The sequence below is a fragment of the Chiloscyllium plagiosum genome, unplaced genomic scaffold (genome assembly GCF_037043375.1).
Source record: "Chiloscyllium plagiosum isolate Xiang-an unplaced genomic scaffold, Cpla_swu_hap1 HiC_scaffold_18, whole genome shotgun sequence".
NCBI classification, from domain to species: domain Eukaryota; kingdom Metazoa; phylum Chordata; class Chondrichthyes; order Orectolobiformes; family Hemiscylliidae; genus Chiloscyllium; species Chiloscyllium plagiosum.
In genome coordinates this window covers 76695867-76721984 of record NW_028270156.1, presented here as the reverse complement: position 1 = coordinate 76721984, position 26118 = coordinate 76695867, and the positions used below count along the sequence as shown (strand labels likewise).

At 42.9% G+C, this 26118-nt stretch overlaps 1 protein-coding gene across 1 annotated transcript in view; it reads right to left on the bottom strand.

Annotated features, from left to right (window-relative positions):
• The window catches only part of LOC122558123 (mucin-6-like), a 276414-nt gene that overhangs the window by 21598 nt on the left and 228698 nt on the right, over window positions 1–26118 (bottom strand). The window contains exons 28-29 of the mRNA XM_087996806.1: window positions 22958–23143; window positions 16682–16921 (exon numbers count right to left, since the gene is read on the bottom strand). Coding sequence (XP_087852932.1) covers window positions 16682–16921; window positions 22958–23143 — 426 coding nt within the window. The remainder of the gene's footprint in view (window positions 1–16681; window positions 16922–22957; window positions 23144–26118) is intronic.

The window sequence follows — 26118 nt, the reverse complement described above, 5'->3', positions numbered from 1 at the left end:
AAGGAATAGTGATAATCCTGGAAAATATAGACCAGTCAGACATACGTATGTGGTGGGCAAATTATTGGAGAGGATTCTGAGAGACACGATTTATGATTACTTGGAAAACCATAGTTTGATTAGATATACTCAGCATGGCTTTGTAAGGGGAAGGTCATACCTCACCAGCCTTACTGAATTCTTTGAGGATGTGACAAAACACATTGATGAAGGTAGAGCAGTGGTGTGGTGGTTCATGAATTTTAGCAAGGTGTTTGATAAGGTTCCCCATGGTAGGCTCATTCAGAAAGTAAGGAGGCATGGGATACAGGAAATTGGCTGTCTGGATACAGAATTGGCTGGCCCATCGAAGACCGAGAGTTGTAATAAGTGGAAAGTATTCACCCTGGAGATAAATGACCAGTGGTGTTCCACAGGGACTTCTGTTCTTTGTGATTTTTATAAATGACTTGGATGAGGAAGTGGAAGTTTGGGTTAGTAAGTTTGCTGATGAAGCAAATGTTGGTGGAGTGGAGGACAGTTTGGAGGGTTGTTGTAGGCTGCAACGGGACATTGACAGATGTAGAACTGGGCTGATAAGTGGCAGATGGAGTTCAACCTGGAGAAGTGTGAAGTGACTCATTTTGGAAGGTCAAATTTGAATGCAGAATACAGGGTTAAAGGGAGGATTCGTAGCAGTGTGGAGGAACAGAGGGATCTTGGAGTCCATATCCATAGATCCCTCAAAGTTGCCACTCAAGTTGATAGGGTAATTAAGAAGTTGTGTAGATTCATAGAATAACAGAGATATGCAGCACGGAAACAGACCCTTCAGTCCAACCTGCCCATGCTGACCAGATATGCTAACCTAATTTAGTCCCATTTGCCAGCTCTTGGCCCATATCCCTCTAAACCTTTCCTATTCATATACCAATCCAGATAGCTTTTAAATGCTGTACCAGCCTCCACCACTTCCTCTGGCAGCTCATTCCATACATTCACCACCCTTTACATGAAAAGGTTGCCCCTTAGTACCCTTTTATATCTTTCCTCTCTCACCCTAAACCTATGCCCTCTAGTTCTGGACACCCACACCCCAGGGAAAACACCTTGTCAATTTACCTTATCCATGCCCCTCATGATTTTATAAACCTCTATAAAGGTCACCCCTCAGCCTCCAATGCTTCAGGGAAAACAGCACCAGACTATTCAGCCTCTCCCTATAGCTTAAATCCTCCAACCATGGCAACATTCTTGTAAACTTTTCTGAACCTTTCAAGTTTCACAACATTCTTCTAATAGGAAGGAGACCAGAATCGCACACAATATTCCAAAAGAGGCCTAACGAATGTCTTGTACAGCCGCAACATAATCTCCCAACTCCTATACTTAATGCTCTAACCAATAAAGGAAAGCATACCAAATGCCTTCTTCACTATCTGATCTACTTGCAACTCTACTTTCAAAAAACTATGAATTCCAAGGTCTCTTTGTTCAGCAACACTCCCTAGGACCTTACCATTAAGTGTAATAAGTCCTGCTCTGATTTGCTTTTCCAAAATGCAGCACCTCACAGTTATCTAAATTAAACTCCATTTGCCACTCCTCAACCCATTGGCCCATCTGATGAAGATCTGTTGTAATCAGAGGTAACCTTCTTTGCTGTTCACTACACCTCCAATTTTGGTGTCATCTGCAAACTTACTATAACTATACTTTCTATCCATCCCAATCATTTATATAAATGATGAAAAGTAGTGAACCCAGCACTGATCCTTGTGGCACTCCACTGATCACAGGCCTCCAGTCTGAAAAGTAACCTTCCATCACTACCCTCTGTCTTCTACCTTTGAGTCAGTTCTGGATCCAAATTGCTAGTTCTCCCTGTATTCCATATAATCTAACCTTGCTAACCATTTATTCTTGTCCCTCAGGATTCCCTCCAACAACTTGCCCACCACTGATGTCAGGCTCACCGGTCTATAGTTCCCTGGCTTTTCCTTACCACCTTTCTTAAATTTGGTGTGTTGGCTTTCGTTAGTACGGGGATTGAGTTTAAGGGCTGCAGGCTCACAATGCAGGTCTACAGAGCCCTGCTGTGGTTCTGTTCGCCGAGCTGGAAGTTTTTGTTGCAAACGTTTCGTCCCCTGTCTAGGTGACATCCTCAGTGCTTGGGAGCCTCCTGTGAAGCGATTCTGTGGTGTTTCCTCCGGCATTTATAGTGGCCTGTCCCTGCCGCTTCCGGTTGTCAGTTTCAGCTGTCCGCTGTAGTGGCCAGTATGTTGGGTCCAGGTCTATGTGTTTGTTGATGGAGTTTGTGGATGAGTGCCATGCTTCTAGGAATTCCCTGGCTGTTCTTTGTTTCGCTTGCCCTATAATGGTAGTGTTGTCCCAGTCAAATTCATGTTGCTACGACAAGCAACATGAATTTGACTGGGACAACCTTACCATTATAGGGCAAGCGAAACAAAGAACAGCCAGGGAATTCCTAGAAGCATGGCACTCATCCACAAACTCCATCAACAAACACATAGACCTGGACCCAATATACCGGCCACTACAGCGGACAGCTGAAACTGACAACCGGAAGTGGCAGGGACAGGCCACTATAAATGCCAGAGGAAACACCACAGAAGCGCTTCACAGGAGGCTTCCAAGCACTGAGGATGTCACATAGACAGGGGACGAAACGTTTGCAACAAAAACTTCCAGCTCGGCGAACAGAACCACAGCAACGAGCACCCGAGCTACAAATCTTCTCACAAACTTTGAACTACAGAGCCCTGGTTAGACCACACTTAGAATATTGTGTTCAGTTTTGGTCATCTCATTATAGGAAGGATGTGGAAGCTTTAGAGAGGGTGTAGAGGAGATTTACCAGGATGCTGCCTGCACTGGAGGGCATGTCTTATTTAGAAAGGTTGAGGGAGCTAGGGTTTTTCTCATTGGAGCAACGAAGATTATGAGGTGACTTGGTCGAGGTGCACAAGGTAATGAAAGGCATAGCCAGAGACTTTTCCCCAGGGCAGAAATGTCTATCACAAGGAGCATAATGTTAAGGTGATTGGAGGAAGGGTTAGGGGAGATGTCAGAGGTCGGTTCTTTACACAGAGAGTGCTGGGTGCGTGGAATGCATTGCCAGTGATGGTAGTCGAGTCAGATACATTAGGTACATTTGAGCGACTCTTAAATAGGCACATGGATGATAGTAAAAGGTAGGGTATGTAGGTTAGTTTGATCTCAGGTAGGATAAAAGGTCGACACAACATCAAGGGCCAAGGTGTCTATACTGTGCTGTATTCTTCTATTCTTCATGGAAGAATAGAATAGTTAGCTCTCAGGAAGAGTCAAAGCAGACTCTCTTCACTGATACTGCCAGACATGCTGAGATTCTCTAGCTTCTCCGTGTCTCAGATAGACTATTCCTTTGTATGCCTGAAACAAAATCATAAACCTGTACTCAAGACTCCTGTGGTCAATCATTTGAAATAACCACAACATTTAGCGTCACAAACAGGATACTCATCTTGAACCAATGGCGTCTCAATGCAAAATATGTGAGTATTACTTATCAGTCATAGATGGTGTAGTAACCTGACCCTTGGAAGATCTTGTCAAATAGCAAAGGATCTGAAGGAATAGTCAGTAGAGGAAGTGCTGAAAGAGGGAGTTTACCAGCAAAGGTCAGAATCCACACTGGTAGTACTAGGGCCATAAGTGAGCAAAACCCAATCAGTTGGCACCACAATAGGGGCTGAAGTAAAGCACTGTGCTGTTGGTATCTGCACTGAGTATGAGAAAAATAACAATAAACTGCAGCCAAGAAAGAAGACGAGGGCATTATAGACCTTTCTTTGTGGTTGGAGGACTCCATCACAAGGTACATAGTGAAATTACAGTAAAAAATGTAGAATGACAGGTGTTGCTGGTGGACTGACTAAGACCTAAACTCCAGATTAATAATTTGGAATTCTGGACTATGCTACATGAAATGCAAGAGTTTCATGCAATGCAACTAAAGACATAGGAGATAAAAAGTGGGGACTGGGCCAATCTCCAGGATATTCTCAATTGATAATGGATGCACAACTTAACATGCAATTTGAGACAAATATTAGAAACACTCAAGATGAAGCAGAAACAAATTGGGAATGCATAATGTCAGGTATCCAGAGAAACCGTGGGTCAGTATTAGATTGTGCAGATTGGAAATGGACAGAGTACATACAGTTTTCAGGGTAGCAGAAGCCATGGTGGATGACAAAATATTTTTAATGATGCTAAAGGTGAGATCTAGACTAGAACACCAGAAGGACCTTACATGGGTTTCTCTTCTGGTCGAAATTACGTGGGATGGTATGTAATGGGATACTGGACTGGAGACGCACACATTGGGAATATATCTGTACCACTGTGGCTGTGAATATATGGAAGGGATTTTTTAAGTGAAGTCAGGAAGGACATTTAGCTAAAGAATGTAAAAGACCATGAAAAGACCAACAATTGAATGAGCAGTGCACAAACTGCAGTTGGTTCAGACATTAACAAAACGAATGTCAGATAGAATCTTGAGTGGGATGGAATAGTCAGGCTGATGCAATCCATGACTAAATCCCCAGTTTGGACCAACTGGAAACCTGATGGGATTTAATAGCCAGTTATTGACCATACAATTTTAAAGAGGAGCTGTCCAATAATATCTAGCCCTGTCAGTATTTTGACATATGACCTTTTCACGACTAGATATTGCAAATGGCTGTTAGATTATTTTGCTGGATGAGGTTTCTAATGTACTAATGTTTGTTTTCACAATAATACACTGACAATATTGACCTGCCTGCTGCAGCCCAATTACTTTTCACTGAGCAATGGGTGATATGTGAATGTGGCTAGGGGTAACAGAGTGATTCAATTTATGTGTCCTTTAGAAATTGCAAAAGGACACAAAGGAGCTTTGCTGAAGTAGCTGGGTTTAAAGCCAGCCCAACAAAAGATAGGGAATGGGAAGTTCAGTATTTGTGCTCTGAAGCATCACAAGATATTTTAGCTGCCTGTTTTTAAGAGACACAAATTTGCCTGAATTTTGAAAAAAAGCCTGCTTCAACATTTAGACACAAGATGATTGACCAACTGTTGCTAACAAACTGAATAACACAGAGTTAATAAGCCTGTTTCAGCATTTAAGTGAAGCAATAGTGCCTTTGAGAAGGGGTTATTCTGAGGCACTAGGGAACATTGTCTGAACGACAAGTTACAAGCCTTGATAAGAAAATATTCAAGGACAAGCAATTTGAAGATTTTTAACAAACACAGATGAAATCATGGAATTGTGCTCATAAAAGAAAAACATTGAAGAATCATTAAACTACAGTAAGTAATTAATTCCAGTCTCATTTAGAAAAGGCTGTTGTCCCATTAGGTAAACAGTGTTAGTTAAGCATCTTGAAGCCAGAAAAAACAGCAGGTAAGGTTATCTCGCAGAAATTCTTTGAAACTACTTTCAATATTAAGAAATAGGTTCTAGTTAAAGATTCTTTAAATAATCACAGAGATAGATTTCAGCATAATTGTAGACACACATATATAACCAAAGTACAATAAAAGCATTTGGGGAAAACATTAGAGAGCTGCCGAGCATATCTTGTCTCATTAGCTAAAACAGGAGAAGTAATTATAAAACTTTGGAATGTGAATCAATAAATTATATAGAAAGATCCTAAGGCCTTGGGATTACAATGACTTTTAGGCATCATGAAAATCAAGGGAACCGAGGGTTGTCCACAGAATGTCCATCATTGATCAGGTGTTTCACAGGATTGGTTGTATAGAAAAAGGGGGAGGGCACAGTAACCACATTATAACACAAAATGTATAAAAATATTCTTTTCCACCATAAAAACCAGATAGCGTCTTTGATCTCTCTTCTGATCTAAGCCGTAGATGAAGTGAACAAATGCCAAGTCCAGATTCAGGGGAGATCTTTGGTCCTCTCCCTGCATTAACCAGTTGTTGCTTGAATAAAGTCTGCCATGAATTCTGTCTGTCTCCTGAGTCTTTGTTCCCAGTCAGGGATTATGCTCCTACACAAGGTCCGGGTGTCCCAGAGGTGTTCTCTGAACCGTTCCGCAAGTAGGCGGCCTGTCTCCCCAATATAAAGGAGGCCACATCGGGTGCAGCGGATGCAATAGATGATGTGTGTGGAGGTGCAGGTGAATCTGTGGTGGATATGGAAGTATCCCTTGGGGCCTTGGAGGGAAGTAAGGGGGGAGGTGTGGCGCAAGTTTTGCATTTCTTGCGGTTGCAGGGGAAGGTGCTGGGAGTGGAGGTTGGGTTGGTGGGGGGGAGGTGGACCTGACGAGGGAGTCACGGAGGGAGTGGTCTTTTTGGAACGCTGATACCACAACGCCGCATGTGTCTGCATCACCACGCTTAACTCCACCCCCACGCCGATCTCTGTCACCATGCCTAACCCCGCCCCCACGTCGATCTCCATCACCAAACCTAACCCCGCCCCCACACCGATCTCCGTCACCACGTCCAACTCCATCCCCACGCCGATCTCCGTCTCCGCCCCCACCCCTAGCCCCGCCCCCACTCCCAGCTCCAGCCCCACACCAGGTCCTAGCTCCCAGCCCTGCCGTGTTTTCACCATCCCTCCAGAACGACCCCTCTCTGAGGATGAAAGATCAGTCCTCAGCAGAGGCCTCACCTTCATTCCCCTAGGCTCTCGGATCAACGAGTTCAACACGCGGCGTGACATCGAACAATTCTTCCGCCGCCTTCGCCTCCGCGCCTACGTCTTCAACCAGGATTCTCGCCCACCCTCTGACGACCCCTTCTCCCGCCTCCAACACACCCCATCCACCTGGACACACCGTGCTGGCCTCTTACCCGCCCTCGAACTCTTGATAGCCACCTGTGACATTAACCGCCTCAACTTCTCCACCCCTCTCACCCACTCCAACCTCTCACCCTCGGAACATGCAGCCCTCCACTCCCTCCGTTGCAACCCCAACCTCACTATCAAACCAGCAGACAAGGGAGGCGCGGTAGTAGTTTGGCGCACTGACCTTTATACCGCTGAGGCTAAACGCCAGCTCGCGGACATCTCCTCCTACTGCCCCCTTGACCATGACCCCACCTCCCACCACCAAACCATCATCTCCCAGACTATCCATAACCTCATCACCTCAGGGGATCTCCCATCCACCGCCTCCAACCTCATAGTCCCACAACCCCGCACCGTCCGTTTCTACCTCCTGCCCAAAATCCACAAACCTGACTGCCCCGGCCGACCCATTGTCTCAGCCTGTTCCTGCCCCACCGAACTCATCTCTGCATACCTCGACACGGTCCTGTCACCCTTAGTCCAAGAACTCCCCACCTACGTTCGGGACACCACCCACGCCCTCCACCTCCTCCATGATTTTCGCTTCCCCGGTCCCCAACGCCTTATCTTCACCATGGACATCCAGTCCCTGTACACCTCCATCTCCCATCACGAAGGACTCAAAGCCCTCCGCTTCTTCCTTTCCTGCCGTACCAACCAGTACCCTCCTACTGACACCCTCCTTCGACTGACTGAACTGGTCCTCACCACAACAACTTCTCTTTCCAATCCTCCCACTTCCTCCAAACCAAAGGAGTAGCCATGGGCACCCGCATGGGCCCCAGCTATCCTCTTCGTAGGATATGTGGAACAGTTCATCTTCCGCAGTTACACTGGCACCACCCCCCACCTTTTCCTCCGCTGCATCGATGACTGTATTGGCGCTGCCTCGTGCTCCCACGAGGAAGTTTAACAGTTCATCCACTTCACCAACACCTTCCACCCTGACCTCAAATTCACCTGGACTGTCTCAGACTCCTCCCTCCCCTTCCTAGACCTTTCCATTTCTATCTCGGGCGACCGAATCAACACGGACATTTACTATAAACCGACCGACTCCCACAGCTACCTAGACTACACCTCCTCCCACCCTGCCCCCTGTAAAAATGCCATCCCATATTCCCAATTCCTTCGTCTCCGCCGCATCTGCTCCCAGGAGGACCAGTTCCAAATCCGTACAACCCAGATGGCCTCCTTCTTCAAGGACCGCAATTTCCCCCCAGACGTGGTCGACGATGCTCTCCACCGCATCTCCTCCACTTCCCGCTCCTCCGCCCTTGAGCCCCACCCCTCCAACTGCCACCAGGACAGAACCCCACTGGTCCTCACCTACCACCCCACCAACCTCCATGGACAGCGGATGATCCGCTGTCATTTCCGCTACCTCCAAACGGACCCCACCACCAGGGATATATTTCCCTCCCCTCCCCTATCAGCGTTTTGAAAAGACCACTCCCTCCGTGACTCCCTCATCAGGTCCACACCCCCCACCAACCCAACCTCCACTCCCGGCACCTTCCCCTGCAACTGCAAGAAATGCAAAACTTGCGCCCACACCTCCCCCCTTACTTCCCTCCAAGGCCCCAAGGATACTTCCATATCTGCCACAAATTCACCTGCACCTCCACACACATCATCTATTGCATCCGCTGCACCCGATGTGGCCTCCTCTATATTGGGGAGACAGGCCACCTACTTGCGGAACGGTTCAGAGAACACCTCTGGGACACCCGGACCAACCAACCCAACCAACCTGTGGCTCAACACTTCAACTCCCCCTCCCACTCCACCAAGGACATGCAGGTCCTTGGACTCTTCCATCGCCAGACCATAGCAACACAACGGTTGGAGGAAGAGCGCCTCAGCTTCCGCCTAGGAACCCTCCAACCACAAGGGATGAACTCAGATTTCTCCAGTTTCCTCATTTCCCCTCCCCCCACCTTGTCTCAGTCAAATCCCTCGAACTCAGCACCGCCTTCTTCCTGACCGCAATCTTCTTCCTGACCTCTCCGCCCCCACCCCACTCTGGCCTATCACCCTCACCTTGACATCCTTCCACCTATCGCATTTCCAACGCCCCTCCCCCGAGTCCCTCCTCCCTACCTTATATCTTAGCCTGCTGGGCACACTTTCCTCATTCCTGAAGAAGGGCTTATGCCCGAAACGTCGATTCTCCTGTTCCTTGGATGCTACCTGACCTGCTGCGCTTTTCCAGCAACACATTTTCAGCTCTGATCTCCAGGATCTGCAGTCCTCACTTTCTCCGGTTTGTAGATAGATCTGCAGACATATCAACTGAATCCTCTGAACAGAGTGTACAGGGTCAATGTACTAGAAGAGATCATGAGTAGGATTAGATGCCAGTGTTGTAGCATACTATAACAGGTTGGCTGGGGGCATAACAAATTCTGTAGCACAAATCTTCTATTGGTTTTATATATCTCCAGTTTCTGATATCACGTGGAGTGAATCAAATTGGTAGAAGACAGGCATATATGATACTGGAGACCAACAGAGGAAGCAAAGGTAGATCATCCACTCGGCACTTCTGGTTGAAGATTGTTGCGAATGCTTTGATCTTCTCTTCAGCACTGGTGTGTTGGGCTTCCTCATCATTGAGGATGGGGATATTTGTAGAGCTTTCTACTCCCCTGCATTATTCGATTGTTCACTACCACTGATGATGTGAGATTGCTTCGTTCTGTCAGCCACTTGATGTTTATGCTGTCTGTTATGCAAATAGTTTCCTTGTATATTTGGCAGAATGACAGCTTATTTTTACGTATGCCTGGTACTGCTCTTGGCATGTCCTCCCATATTCTTCATTGAACAAGGGTTAATCCCTGAGTGGATGATCTGCCTTTGCTTCCTCTATTGGTCCCCAGTATCATATATGCTTGCCTTCAAGCTATTTGATTCACTCCACATATTATCAGAAACTGGAGACATATAGGCAAAATAGGAAATGGGTTCCAACAATATTCTGGTAATTGTACCTGCGGTTTGTGCTCTAGAATTTGCCATGCCCCTCATCAACCTGTTCCAGTATGCATCTAATCCTATTCACAGTCTCTCCTCGTCCATTGACATTGTACATCCTGTTCAGAGGGTCCAATCAATGCATGTTCTATATCTGCAGATCTATCTACAACAACGAAAACAGAAATTGCTGCAAAAGCTCAGCAGGTCTGGCAGCATCTGTGAAGAGAAAGCAAAGTTTATGTTTTGGGTGACCCTTCCTCAGAACTGGGTTCCAAACTGTTCACGTTAATTTCTCTTTGTAGATGCTGCCAGACCCATGTATGGAAACAGGCCCTTCGCCCAACAAGTCCACACCGACCCTCCAAAGAGTAACCCACCCAGACTCATTCCCTTACCCTATTTTACCCCTGACTAATGCACTTAACACTATGGGCAATTTACATGATCAATTCACCTGACCTGCACATCTTTGGATTGTGGGAGGAAACTGGAGAACATGGAGGAAACCCACATAGACACGGGGAGTATGTGCAAACTCCACACAAACAGTCACCCAAGGCAGGAATCAAACCCAGGTTCCTGGCGCTGTGAGGCAGCAGTGCTAATCACTGAGCCACCGTGCCGCCCTTTGTTTCTGATTTACAGAATCCACAGTACTTTTAGATTTTAATCCCTGGCTTGATAGTAATAGTAAGTGAGGCATACGAGAGCCTGCAGATTGTAGTTGAATACAATTCTGCCACTGTTGCTGATAGATCATAAAACCTTGTGGATGCTCAGACTTGAGGTGATAAATCTGTTTGAAATCAATCTCATTTTACACAGTGATAATGTCACATGGCTGAATAGACGCTATCCTCAACAAGAAAACAGACCTTCACCTCCACGTGTTGTGATCATTCCTATCAACACTGTCATGGACAGATGTACCTGCAACAGGTGGATTGGTGAGGATGGGGTCCTATTTGTTGGTTGCCTCATCAGCTGCCAGTCTTGCAACTGAGCCTTTTAGGACTGGACCAGCTCAATCATTCGTGATGCTGTCAAGTTACTCTTGGCAATGGACATTGAAGCCCATTTTCCAGTGAATATTTTGCCCTCCTGCCATCCTCCATTCTTTCTCCAACTGTTTAAACATGGGGGAGAACTGATTAATCACGTGGGAAAGGGGCAGTAAATGATATTCAGCAGGAGGCTTCTTTGCATTTTTGACTTAATATTATGAGACTTTATGGAGTCTAAAGTCAATGTTAAGGACTCCCAAGGCAATTCCCTCTCAACGGTGCCAATTCTGCTGCATCTGTCCTGTTGCTGGGACCGAAATAGTGATGGTGATTTGCTGCTTTCTATTCTTAAGCCAATATTTTTATGTCGTTCGACACTCAACCTCCTATTCCATAAGTTTCAATTTTGTTTAGCTGCCTTTGTATCTTCTCAAATGTTTCCATATTATTCACATAAATGCCAACCACCACATTCTCTTCATGATAGTGTCACAGAGCATAGAAACAGACTTCGGCTCAACTCATCCATGCCATCCAGGTTTTGTAAACTGAACTCGTCCCATTTGTCTGTGTTTGGCCCATATTCCTCTAAACCTTTCGTATCCATGCACCTGTCCAAATATCTTTTAAATTTTGACTCTATCACTTCCTCTGGCAGCTTGGTCCATATATGGACCAGCCTCTGTGTGAAAAATGTTGCCCTTTGGGTCTCTTTTAAATATTCCCCCTTTCACCTTGTAACCATGCCCTCTAGTTTTGGACTCCCCTATTCTGGGGAAAAGGCCTTGGCTATTTTCCTTATCTATGCCCTTCATGATTTTATAAACCTCTAAAAGGTCACCCCTCAGCCTCCAATGTTCCAGGGAAGAAAATCCCAGCTTTTCCAGCCTCTCTTTATAAATCAAACTCTCCAGTCCTAACAACATTCTTGTAATTTTTTCTGCACTCCTTCCAAGTTAACAGCATCCTTCCTATAACAGGGCGACCAGTATTGGGCATAGTACTCTAAAAGTGGTCTCACCAATGTCTTGTACAGCTGCAAAATGACACCCTAGTTCCAATACTTAATGCTCTGATTAATGAATGCCAATGTGCCAGATGTCTTTTTCACCACTCTATTGACCATGACGCCACTTACAAAGAACTATGTACCCCTAGGTCATTCTGTTCAACAACAGCCCTCAGAGCCCTAGCATTAACTGTGTAAGTCCTGCCCTGGTTTGACTTACCAAAATGCAAAACCTTGCATTTATCTAAATTAAACTCTATCTGCCATTCCTTGGCCCATTGGCCCAGCTGATCAAGAAACAAACTCTTAACATTTGCCTGTCCTGTGTTTTTGTTTTTGCCGCTATTTACCAATTATTTACTTATCGATGCTACTTAACTCTGTGATCTGCCTGTATTGCTCGCAAGACAAAGCTTTTCACCATGCCTCGGTACACGTGACAATAAATTCAATTCAAGTCAGTTCTTAGATAACCCTCTTCTCTGTCCATTATATCTCCAATTTTGGTATCATCTGCAGACTCACTAACCATGCCTCCTACATTCTCATATAAATCATTCATATAAATGACGAACAGTGGACCCAGATCTGATCATTGTGGCACTCTACTGGTCACAGGACCCAGTCCGAATATGAACCCTCTACCACTAACCTTGGTCTCCTAATGTCACAACAATTTTGTATCCAATTGGCTAGATCTTTCTAGATCCCATGTGATTATTCAGACGGCCATGCAGAACCTTATTGAAGGCCTTACTAAAGTTCATATAGACAATATCTACCATTTTGTCTTCATCTATCTTCTTTGTCATCTCTTCAAAAAACCCAGTCAAGTTCGTGAGACATGATTTTCATTGTAGAAAGCCATGTTGACTTTCCCAAATCAGTCCTTGCTTTTCCAAACTCTTTGCATGCAAATCCTGTCTCTCAGAAACCTCTCCAACAACTTAGCTACCACTGACGTCAGGCTCACCAATCTACAGTTCCCTAGATTTTCCTTAGAGCCTTTCTTACATTATAGCACAACGTTACCCACCCTCCAGTCTTCCAGCTCCTCAGCCGTGGCAATCGATGAGACAAATTGGGGCAGCTTAGTGGCTCAGTGATTAGCATTATTACCTCACAGCGCCAGCGACCCAGGTTCGATTCCAGAATTGGGTGATTGTGTGGAGTTTGCACATTGTCCCCATGTCTATGTGGGTTTCCTTCCACAGTCCATAAATGTGCAGGTCAGGTGGATTAGCCATGAAAAATTCAGGTTTACAGGATTGGGTGGTGGAACTGGATGGGATACTCTTCAGAGGGTCAATGTGGACTCGATGGGCCGAATGGCCTCGTTACACACTGAAGGGATTCTATGAAAATATCTCTGCAAGGGGCCCCACAAATTCTTCCCTAGCTTCACATAGTGTTCTGGGATACACATGATGAGATCCCAGGGATTTATCTACCTGTATGCATTTTAACACCTCCTGCACTTACTCTTCTCTGACATAGATTATTTACAAAACATCCCTATTCATTTCTCCGAGTTTCCTCGCTTGCACGCCTTTCTCCATAATAAATACTGATACAAAATATTCATTTAGCATCTCCTCCATCTCTTGTAGTTCTACACATAGATGACTTTGTTGATCTTTAAGGGGCCTTATTTCCTCCCTACTTACTGTATTCCCCTTAATGTACTTGTAGAATCTCTTAGGATTCTCCTTAACCTTATTTGCCAAAGTTATCTCATGTCCTCTTTTTGCCTTCCTGGTTTCCTCTTACTTCCTACTTCCCCTGTACCTCTCCAGGGATTCACTCGATTCCTGTACTTTACAAGTGATTACATCTCCTTCTTTTTCTTGACCAGAGCCTCAATATCCCTAGTCATCCAGAATTTCTTATACCAACCAGCCTTGCCCTTTACATTAACAGTCTCTGAACTTTAGGTAACTCATTTTTGAAAGCATTCCACTTGCCAGCTATCCCTTTACCTGCGAACAGCTTCTACCAATCAACTTTGAAAGTTCCTGTCTAATACTGTCTAAAGTAGAACTTTAACACTTAGATCAGACTTATCCTTTTCCATAACTATTTTAAAACTAGTAGAATTATGATCACTGGTCTCAAAGTGCTCTCCTACTAACACCTCCAGTCACTTGCCCTGCCTTATTTCCCAAGAAAAGCTCAAGTTTTGTTCCTTCTCTAGTAGGTACATCCACATATTGAATTAGACAATTTTCTTGAACACACTTAACAAATTTTTGCCCATCCATGCCCTTTACACTAAGGCAGTCCCAGTCTGTGTTTGGAAAGGTAAAATCCTCCACCATTACAAGCCTATTATTCTTACTGATATCTGTGATCTCCCTATATATTCACTCTTCAATTTCCTGCTGATTAGTGGAGGGTGGTGGTCTGTAGTGCAATCCCATCAAGGTTCATCCCTTTTTATTTCTTGGTTCTGCCCGTACAGCCTCATTGGATGATTCCCCATGAATACCCTCTTTAAATAGCACAGCAATGTTGTCCCTAATCAACTACACTCCTCCTCCTCCTCTCTTACCTCACTTTCTAACCTGCCCATAGCATCCAAATTCCAGAATATTACACTGCCAGTTATTTTCCCTCAGTCACATTTCGGTAATAGCTATGATACACCAGCCCCATAAATCCCATCCATGCCCATGATTGCTATCATGCAATAAACTACATCTTTATTAATATAATAGCCTCTTCCTATTAGATACCAAGTGAGTTATTCTTTACCGCACTAGATCAGTGAGGCCATTTAAATCCCAACATAAAAGGAGGAGGATGGCAGTAATCTACCTGGTGTGTCTATTACTATTGCAGTGATGATTCAGCATATAACAACTACATTCTGGAGTATATGATAGAGGAAACTCCATCCTTCACTGCGTCTCCAGCTGCACCTGAAATTTGAAAATCATGAGCTCAAGCCCATGGTAGTCACATTAGACACATAGAATGGTGTTCTGGAATTCCCACAAATTGCAGGAATTGAAAACACAAGACATAGATGCCCATTCATGATGTAAAAAATCTATGTCAGGGCTTTTGGGATGCAAAAGGACAGGATTCAATTCCCAATGCTCCAGAGATGCATGTTAAAAACAACAACACTAGAACAGTGCCCAGTCCTTGTTTGTCTAAGACTCTTGGAACCTGGTTGTGTGCCGGGACCTCCTTTTCATTCCATTTCTACAAAATGGAACAATGAGACAGAAATTTACCGATGCAAAGGGATCTTTATATTTCTGTGTTAAGAAAAATCAAAGTTAGTAATTTGTTTAAAGTATTCATGAATACCTCTTGACCTGCTCCGTGGTCTTTGAACAAAAATCATTGTTTAGAGAGACAGAAAGAGAAAAATATCAACCAATCAATAAATTTTGATTTCCTTTAGAACATTTACTCTCTCTAGCTCCCTTTTATCCTTGCAATACTCTTTCATTACTGTCTTACAGGCTTAATTTGATCCTCTCCTTATTCTTTCATTGCTCCTCTTCACTGTTCTTGCAACGTACCCTTTCAAGTTCAATTTGATCATCTCACTATTCTTTCACTGCTCTCGGGCTTTCTTTCATCAATTCGTTATTTTGCATTGCTCCCTTTTATTCTCTCACTGCACTTCTCCCTCTCAGGTTCCCCTTTATTCTTTCATGATTCTTGCACAGTTCCCTCTGAAACTCAATTTTACCAATCACTATTCTTTGACTTTTTTTTTAGATTACTTACAGTGTGGAAACAGGCCCTTCGGCCCAACAAGTCCACACCGCCCCGCCGAAGCGCAACCCACCCATACCCCTACCCCTACATTTACCCCTAACCTAACACTACGGGCAATTTAGCATGGCCAATTCACCTGACCTGCACATCTTTTGGATTGTGGGAGGAAACCGGAGCACCCGAAGGAAACCCACGCAGACACAGGGAGAACGTGCAAACTCCACACAGTCAGTCGCCTGAGGCGGGAATTGAACCCGGGTCTCTGGCACTGTGAGGCAGCAGTGCTAACCACTGTGCCACCGTGCCGACTTCTTGTTCTTCAGGTCATTCTTATCCTCTCAATCGTCTTGCTTTTTTATCCTCTCACATTTCTTGTACTGCTCCCTCTGAGGCTCACATTTTTATTCTCCCGCCATTCTTATGCAAAGCCCCCTCAGGATTCCTAAACTTTTCATCTTCTGAAGGAAAACAGTAAAATTTACAAATGACAGTTCCAATGTGATCAGTATGTTCATATCCAAGTAACATTTTTTCTCTTTCTGGATAATATACAGATGTAATGATAATTACTGACTTAATAAACATGTGAAAAAAATTTACATGTCTGTATTGGAGCTTATTTTCATCTAAACCATTGCCCTCTAGACCACCCAGAGTTATACCCACATCCTCTCAGGTGTGCACATAATATATTTTGGAAACCTGTAAACCAGAATCTGCCTAAAACAAATACAAGTGGGCACAGACTATACAGGATCCTCATATACAGCATGACTGAATGTTGCCATAATTTCAACTGTGCAGTTCTAGTCTAGCTTACACCTAAAATGGGGAAAGGATGGGATTGAAAATGAATGGGTTGAGAGCAATCTCTCTAATTCCCTGATTTGCTCAGAGTTCTGTTAGTATGCTTGTTTAATTTTGATACAGGGATGACAATTCTTTTCTATTTTAACTCGTAAATCTAATAGCCATTTGCTTAAAAGAACTAACAGGCATGCTTCATGTTTTGTTAATCTCTCTAATCATTCACTGACTAGAAATACTGAACCATATTGTAATCATATGAAAAATACTCACCAGATTGTGACATGGTTCAAAGATACTGCTGTGAATTATGTGACATTGTTTCTCTGCCCAGGCCAAACGATATGGATTTAGCTCACATGGATGCAGAATTTCAGTCACATCTTGACATAAAGGCTCTTCCTTCCAAGTATTTGCAAATTCTAATGCATTGGAGGCCAAGTATTGGCTGCGAGTTATAAAATCATCACCTACATCACTGTTGAAATTCCCACATAGTCCACAGAGTGAAAGCTGTTGAGATGCAAGACAACTATTATTTGCTGATTGTATGTATTTCTCAATACTTTATTCCTTGTGTTTTCTTTTTAGAACTCTTTGTCTTGCTATGATATGTACTCTCAACTTCTTTTTCTCAAATGAAGAGAAATCAGGCATTCACATAGTGCTTCCACAAAATAACACAATGCAACCATAGAAATGCAGCAGCGTGGACGATGCAGTCCATTAGTACACAACGACATGCATTGATAGTTTGCATTCTGCCAGACAAAATGCATTAGTGGTCCATCATTACAGTATCTGTGTATAATTGATCCAACACCTATACATAGTTGATGTATAATGTAGAATGCATTATACATCAACTATGTGCACAGTATTGCACAGATTACACATTGATTACATGTTAATTTGAATATTATAGGAATTACAAGTTGGTAAGATGAGATATGTCAGAAATAAGATGTTGAATAAGGTCAGGTATTGCAGCTTTTACAAATTGGGTAGGATTGGGTAAATTGTGGAAGTTAAATGTAGCCTATAAGCAGGTATTACAGAAGTTTACACAAGATCATATATTGTAGAGGTTACATGAATGAGAATCTCATGGTGTGGTATTGACCTACCTTTAGGTTGGAAGGTCTAGATTCAAATCCCACCTGATCCAGAAATGTGACATAAAACAGGTTGAATAAAAATAATGAGATGTCACATATAGGGTAATAATGACTAATATTGTGGTTTAAAGTATAAGCCACAACAGATTTGGTCTGGATATTATGCTTTCAATTGCTGGCAACAATGGGAATTTAGTTGTCCCACTTATCATGTTGATAAAGTTGTTCCTAATAATACCATTAGTACTTTTTCAGTAACTTAGGATATATTCTGTTCAGTCTGGATGAGCTTTTAGGATAGCTTACCTCTTCACTTATGTTTATGCTATCTACTTTCCAAATAACTCCTTCTGTGTTGTGACAATGGCTTTGATCATGGGGTTAGTGAGAAAGTTGGGACATAAACTATTAATTGCATGTAAAACTTCATTCACGCCTTTCTTATCGATGGCTGTGGAAACTCACTCACCCAACTGCAGCTGGTATCTATTGGCTAACAGACTGGAAGAGCCTAGAACTATCGTGAATTCCTGACAAAGCTAGGATGCAGGAAAAGCATAATTTGGAGCCAAGATCTTCAGGAATACGAAAACACTCATGTTCCTCCACCACCATAGCTTCTCAGTTTTAACAATGGGGTGCAGCGGTGGGGAGCTCAGTTGAAAATAAATCAAAATTGAGAATTATTTTAAAATATCAATGAAAGGTTAATGATATGTCATTAATTCTGAGATGAATATTAAGCTAGAAACCACGAGAGGCATGCCTTTAGCTCATGATGTCAGAGGGGAGCAGCATCACTGAGAATGAGTGAAAATGCAAGACCTCCCCAGTCTGTATCAATGGATCCATGCAGCAGTCAGGAGAGCAAATTCCAACAGCAGCAAATGAAAAAGGGAAAGATAAAGTTAAATATACAGTCAACAGTGTATGCCTTTGATTTGTCACTGATCCTAAGATCCAGGAAGTGAACATGGTAAAGAAGAAGGTAGTTGAACAATCGAGTAGGATAAAAATAGATGAAAAGGAAATAGTTAAGAGGTTGGTTGCCCTCAAAGTAGAAACATCACCAGTCTGAATTGAATATGCCTGGTTATTGATAACAGATATTCTGGTGGCAGTCTTCAAGTTGATCTTAGAGGACTACAGAATATGAAATTGAAACATCTCTTTAATATACTGGAAACATGATAAATTATAGACTGGTCAACTTAAACCTTAATAGTGGGGAAACCTTCAGAGGCAATAATAAGGTCAACATTAATTGTCACTGGAGAAACTACTGTTTTAGAACATTGAACAAGAATGAGCCCTTCAGCCCACGATGTTGTGCTGAACATGACACCAAATTAAATTAGTCCCTTCTGCCTGCCCTTGATCCATAAACTTCCATCCTTGCATATTTATGTGCTTCCTAAATGTCTTTTAAATACCCCAATCATATCTGCCTCCGCCACCACCCCAGGGAGCATATTCCAAACTCTGTAAAAACCTTGCCTTGCCTTTGAACTTGCTCCCTCTCAGCTTAAATGCATGCCCTCCAGTTTTAGATATTTCAACTCTGGGAAAAAGATTCTGATCGTCAACCCTGTCATCTCAATTTTGTACACTTCTATCAAGTCTCCCCTCAGTCTCTGCTGTTCCAGAGTAAACAATCTGTGTTTTTCTAGCCACTCCTTATAGCTCATACCCTCTAATCCAGGTAGTATCCTGGTAAACCTCTTCTGCACTCTCTCCAAGGTCTCCACATCCTTCCTGTAATGTGGCAACCAGAATTGAACACAATATTCTAAGTGTGGCCTAACCAAAGTCTTATAAAGCTGCAACATGACATCCTGTCTCTTGTACTCAATTCCCTGAACAATAAAGGCAAGCATGCCATGAGCCTTCTTTAACACGCTAACTACTTGTGTGGCCACTTTCAGGGAGCTATGGACTTGAACCCAGTACATCAATATTATTCAGGGTCCTGTCATTAACTGTATACTTTTCCTTAACAGTTGAGGAGCACCTCACGCTTACCCAGATTAAACTCCAAGTGCAATTTCTTTGCAATTAATCTAGATCCAGCTGTATCCTTTGACAACCTTCTACCTATCCACACCTCCACTGAACTTTGTATCATCTGCAAAGACACAGATCTGCATTTGTATCGTGGGCGGCACGGTGGCTAGCACTGCTGCCTCACAGCGCCAGAGACCCGGGTTCAATTCCCGCCTCAGGTGACTGACTGTGTGGAGTTTGCACGTTCTCCCCGTGTCTGCGTGGGTTTCCTCCGGGTGCTCCGGTTTCCTCCCACAGTCCAAAGATGTGCAGGTCAGGTGAACTGGCCATGCTAAATTGCCCATAGTGTTAGGTAAGGGGTAAATGTAGGGGTATGGGTGGGTTACGCTTCGGCGGGTCGGTGTGGACTTGTTGGGCCGAAGGGCCTGTTTCCACACAGTAATGTAATGTAATCTAATCTAATCAAACTTACTAAACTACCATCTATATATTCATCCAAGTCACTTACATATATCACAAACAGCAGAGGTCCCAGTACATAAAGCCATGCTGACTATTCCTAACTAGGCCATGCTTTTCCAAACATAAGTAAATCCCCTAAAGATTCTGTCCAACAGCTTCCCAACCACCGATGTGAGACTCACTGGTGTATAGTTTCCTGCATTATTTCTATTTTGCTTCTTGAACAGAGGAGCAACATCAGTTACCTGTCAGTCCTCTGGGACCTCACCAGTGGCTAACAAGGATACAAAACTCTTGGTCAAGGCCCCAGCAATCTTCTCTCTTGCCTGTATCAATAACCTGGAGTAGATACCATCAGTCACTGGGGACTTATCCACCTTAATGTTCTTCAAAAGACTCAACTCCATCTCTTTCTTGATCTCAAAATGCCCTAGCATATTAGCATACTCCACACAAATCTCCCTTCGCCTTGCCACAAGGTCCTGATGTTTCTTATTCAAAGCTATCTTAAAACTTATGGGGCTGTGATCACTGTTTCCAAAGTGCTTACCCACTGAAAGGTCAATCACCTGCTCAGCTCATTAGTCAGTATAATGTCCAGCACACCATTTCAAGAAACCCTCTTACATGCAGTTAACAAATTCTGCCTCGTCTAAGCCTCTTGCTCGAAGGCAGTCCCAGTCAATAATGGGGAAGTTAAAAAGTCACCTACTATGACAATGCTGTTTTTATTGCATCAGTCCATAATCTACCTACACATTTGTTCCTCAATGTCTCAATGGCTGTTGGTGGGCCTATTGTATAATCCCACCTTATTTTTGAGCTCTACCCATTCCATGGATGAGCCCTCCAGTATGTCCTCTCTGAGTGCGGATGTAACATTCTCCCTGATTAGTAATGTAACGCCTCCACTTCATTTACCTTCCTCTATAAAAGAACAAAACTCTGAAATGTTGAGTAGCCAGTCCTGTCCCTCTCTCAGGCAGCATCTGAGGAGCAGGACAATCGATGTTTCAGGCATAAGCCCTTCATCAGGAATCATGCCTGAAATGTGGATTCTCCTTCTCCTTGGATGCTGCCTGTCCTGCTGTGCTTTTCCAGCATCACACTCTCGACTCTAACCTCCAGCATGTGCAGTCCTCACTTTCTCCTGTCCTTCTCTCAACCAAGTTTCTATAATGGCCACAACATCATAGTCCCATGTACTGATCCAGGCTGTAAGTTCATTTGCCTTACCTATGATACCCCTTGTTTCTTAAAGATAAATTGTGTTTGGCTTACTAGTTTGTGTTCTTTGACATAATGAAGGGCATGTGTGGTGATACTTTAATTGTGTAGATGGACTTTTCAAAAGGCATTGCATAAGTGTTAGATTAATAGACAAATCAGCATATTTAAAACTTTTGGAACTAAAATAGCAGTAGTTGCAAAGATACAATATTGGTTGTAGGTCCATAAGCATAGAATAGTGGTTACTAATTGTTTTTGGGCTGGTGTAAAAGATATAAGGTGTTCCTTAACACAAGGGCCACCTCAAAATCATTGTTTGATTTCCATATCTATATACACCTGGACTTGGTGTAAAGAGCATAATTTCAATATTTATACATGAAACAAAACTCAAATGTAGAAAATAGCAAGAACTGTAACAGACATCAGGAGAACAAAAACATAGAGATATGATTCAATGTGAAGAGATGTACTTTAGTGTAAGTATGATAAAAGGCAATATAAACTAGGTGATTTCATTTTAAAGAGGAAAGGGTTGCGCAAAAAGAGACCTGCTTATTGTTAAAAAATCACACAACATCAGTTTATAGTCCAACAGGTTTATTTGGAAGCACTAGCTTTTGGAGCACTGCTCCTTCATCAGATGGTTGTGGAGTATAAGATCATAAGACACAGAACTTATAGTAAAAGTTTACAATGTAACCCTGTACACTGGCTAAACACTGTAAACTTTTGCTAGAAATTCTTTTGCTCTAAATTCTATGTCTTACGATCTTATACTCCACAACCACTTGATGAAGGAGCAGTGCTCCAAAAGCTAGTGCTTCCAAATAAACCTGTTGGACTATAACCTAGTGTTGTGTGATTTTTAACTTTGTACACACCAGTCCAACACTGGCATCTCCAAATCAGACCTGCTTATGTATGGGTACACAAATCTTTGAGGGTAGTGATGACAAGTTGAGAAAGCTTTTAAAAATGTATATGAAATCCTAGGCTTTAAATGTAGATCCATCTAGTGCAAAAACAAAGAAATGATAGTAAACCTTTTAAAAATATTAATTAGAGGGCGCAGAATTGATTAATCGGAGCAGCAGTGGCAGTGTAGGATTCCTGTTTCATGGAGATAGCAGATATCCTCAATTTGTCCTCTTTAGACCTTAGAAGATAAGGGGGGATTTAATAGAAGTGTTCCACACCAAGAAATCTTTGATAAGAGTGAATGAAGAGAAACTATTTTTAGTGACAGAAGGATTAATTACCAGAGGAGAAAGCCTTAACATATTTGGCTGAAGAACCAAAGATGAAATTAGGAGGGTTTTTCTTAACAGGAGTTGTTATGGTCAGCAAGGTATCACCTTGAAGCTTATAGTCTAATATAATAATTACAGCACAGAAACAGGTCAAATGGCAATAAGTGTTTGTACGCCACATGAACTTCTTCCCATTGGGCCAATTTGTCTCAATAGCAGGAAAAACATTAACAACAATTTTCAAAAAGAAATTTGCAGAGCAAACTTAGGCATAAATGGCAAAATGAATTGCTCTTTTTAGTGTGGTGGCTGTTATGGTCCCTATGAATGTGAATAATCTGCACTCAGTGCAACAAACATATTTTTAATTTCTTTGCACCTAGTGGTTTGCTTCATATAATATAATTACTATGGCTTAAACTGGTAGATCAACACATGGTTATCAATCTGCATGCAAATTATTGTTAATTATAATTCCTTACCTGTTGTATTCTGGTGAAGCGAATGAATGTATTTGTATTCTTGTTCCATAACACTTGTAGTAGGTGACCCCCAGGGATTACTACTTCAAGAGATATATAAAGTGGATTGATTTGTATGTTGAATTTATCAGCTGCATTTTCAGGTGTTATCTCGTAGGTTGCATCTCTCATTTCTATCAGAACATCCTTGAACAGAAACAGATAGTTCAGCATTTTTTTAACACAGATACGTTTTTGCATTATCAATATCGGATTCTACCTGTTAAGAACTCTCTGCTTATCTATTCCAGCTAGACTTGACTCTTTATTCTTGAATTTCTATCCCATTTATGTTAGACAAGTTTTAAAACAGGAAAATGCAGCGAAAAGTGAGAGAGAATCGAGTGGAGAGATTCTGTTACAGAATGAGAAGGACATGTGAGACTGAGACAAACACAGATTGAACAATGTGAATGAGTAAGACATACTGAGCCAGTGAGAGAGTGTGGGCAGAAGACTGATCTAGTGACAGACTGATCCAGAAAGAGTAAAAGGCAGACAGTACAGAATAAGGGATGGAGAGAGAGAGAGGGAGAGAGAGTAACAGAGAGTGAGCACCAGGTTGATCCAGCAAGAATGAAGATGTAATAACCCAACGATTGGCAATAAAAAGAGCAAATTTACCTTGTTTTGGAGATTTAGGAACAGGGTTAGCAATCACCAATGATGTATAGAGTAATCTGGTGAGGGAAAGTAACCCAGTGAGTCTGAGGAAGGGGCAGTGACCTAATGAACAAAACAAATGACCCAGTGAGGTAGTATAAGTCTATTAAAATAGACTGAGTAACTGAGCAATGTAGTTTGAGAGAGAAAAAGACTGGCACAATAAGAGGAGTGAACAGGACACTGAGAAGTTGGGATGCAGTTCCCCAATTATCAAAGAATTGAAAATCTATGAGAAAGTTGGAAAAATGTTATGGTTGAGAGGTATTCCGGGCTGCATAGAGGTATTTTCTTCTTGAGGGTTCAGGATGCAGGCTCCTGTTCCTCCTTTTTGCATCAATTTAAGAAAATTTAGTTCCCTGTTCTTTTTCATGTGGCACGCAGAATTCTTTTGAGGCTTCTCATCACTCAGTATAGATAAGCGATACATACTTCAATAATGTACCTCTTGATACTGAGGTCAAAACCCCTGACACTTGTACAGGTTTCTTCTTGTTTTGCATCGATTTTGTGGTGCCCTTATTAAAGACCTTGGAAAAGATGACAGAAGATGGAGTCTGATTTGTAACACATTCCTAAATGTAGCATTAGGTTTTTATGCCTGTAATGGTTATTATTGTTGGAAATTAAATCTTCTGGCAGGAGGGAAGAACTCACCTAGAGGTAGACGTTGCGTGGCATAACCTATGTTAAGTGATAGATTAAGGGAGCATATTTGTAACATATGACACAGTAATCTTGAACAAACCATCAAATACTTGGCATATAAATTATAAAAATCTGAACATTCAAACAACAGTGTGAATTCCATCTACTGTTTAAATATTATTATTGGACCAATGCTGTTCAGAGAAACCTACTGCACCTGTGAGTTCAGTCTGATTGACTTAAATCCTGTACAAATCAAACCTAACAATTAACATTTGAATGCATGTAACGTACTAACTTTCACACCTAGTTATGAACTGTTGATACTGTGGATGGTTGGACTGGATTATGACAGTAAGCTGTTGTAAGATTTTGTACTTGCTGCAGGAGCTTGGACTGGCAAGCACCCTAGGACCCTGGCTTCTGGCCTGGATACCCTCTAGCACCCTGATACTGCAATTTGCCACCACTGTGGGCGTGGCCTCCTGGTTCACCATGGTGGTGATTGGTAATGGTAGGTGGAAGATGAGTGTTGAATAGCCCTATACGAGAGTTGAACTTCAGTCATTTTGGATCTTTGCTACCATCGGATGTAGATCTTGTTCTGCTGGGACCATGTGGTGATTGGTGTGCCTGCATGTTAAAAGAATACACACAAGCATCATCCACCCAAATGAATTTCGGTACCAGGAATGTCAGGACTGTTGTGGACAACCCAATATCAGACCTGAATGTCACACTGCAGTCAAGTCACCTGTCCCATATGACAGGAGCTAATGACTGGTGGACCAACCCTAATCCTCTCTCCCATCCCCATCAACCTGGCCCCAAACTGGCAGAGGCGGAAAAAACTGTCACTGGAGACTCGGTGTTGCTGGATTCAAAGACCTTGAGAAGAAAGACTGACTCAGGCAGCATCTCATACCCAACCTGGTGATGAGCATCTGGACCACCCTAAAAGCACTTGCATGGGGACATTTGGCTTCTCTACCAGAAAACACAAAGACTTGTTCAACAAGAGAGATCAGGAAATCTCCTAGACTGTAAACACAAGGTGGCAGCTCCACCAAAACTCAAGCAAGAGGGAACAAGCCTTCAGCCAACTGACGTCTGAGATACAATACAAATAATTTATGACCTAAAGAACAGATGGTGACTTGAAAGAGTGCAGGAAACTCAACAACTTACTGACAACCACGTCATATGTGACTGCTTCAATGCAAGCAAAGCCCTCTATAGGACCTATTGCTTTGGCAGCCAAAAAGAAGAGTTGATCATCAATGATCAATTGCAGAGAGCACTTAGAGAACCTCCTCAAACAAGATGCAGCCTTCAACACAAGTCTTCCCATTATATGCTAGCTGCTGTCATCTCAGCGCATCTAATGAAATCTAAAAAGCCACTTGGCAGCTGAACAACAGCAAAGCAACAGGTGGAAACCCCTGATATACTAAAATACAAAGGACAGGCACTTTTGACACAAATCTACAACTTCATCTGAAAGGAAGACAGCATGCCGGGAGATCTCAGAGATGCCGCAATTGTGAGCATCTTCAAGAAAGGAGATAGGTCCAGCTGCAGAAATTACAGAGGGATTTCTGTACTGTCAACTACGAGAATCCTCCTCAACTCCTCCTCCCTGTGGCTGAAGAGCTCCTTCCTGAATCTCAACACAGTTTCCGCCTGTAGGCACAACGAAGAATGCATGACAAATACAATAAAAGTGCACAGAATTGCACCAACCTGTGCCCATCGACTTCTTTGATCTCACAAAGGCCTTCAATTCTGTCAGTCATAAGGGATTGTTGTAG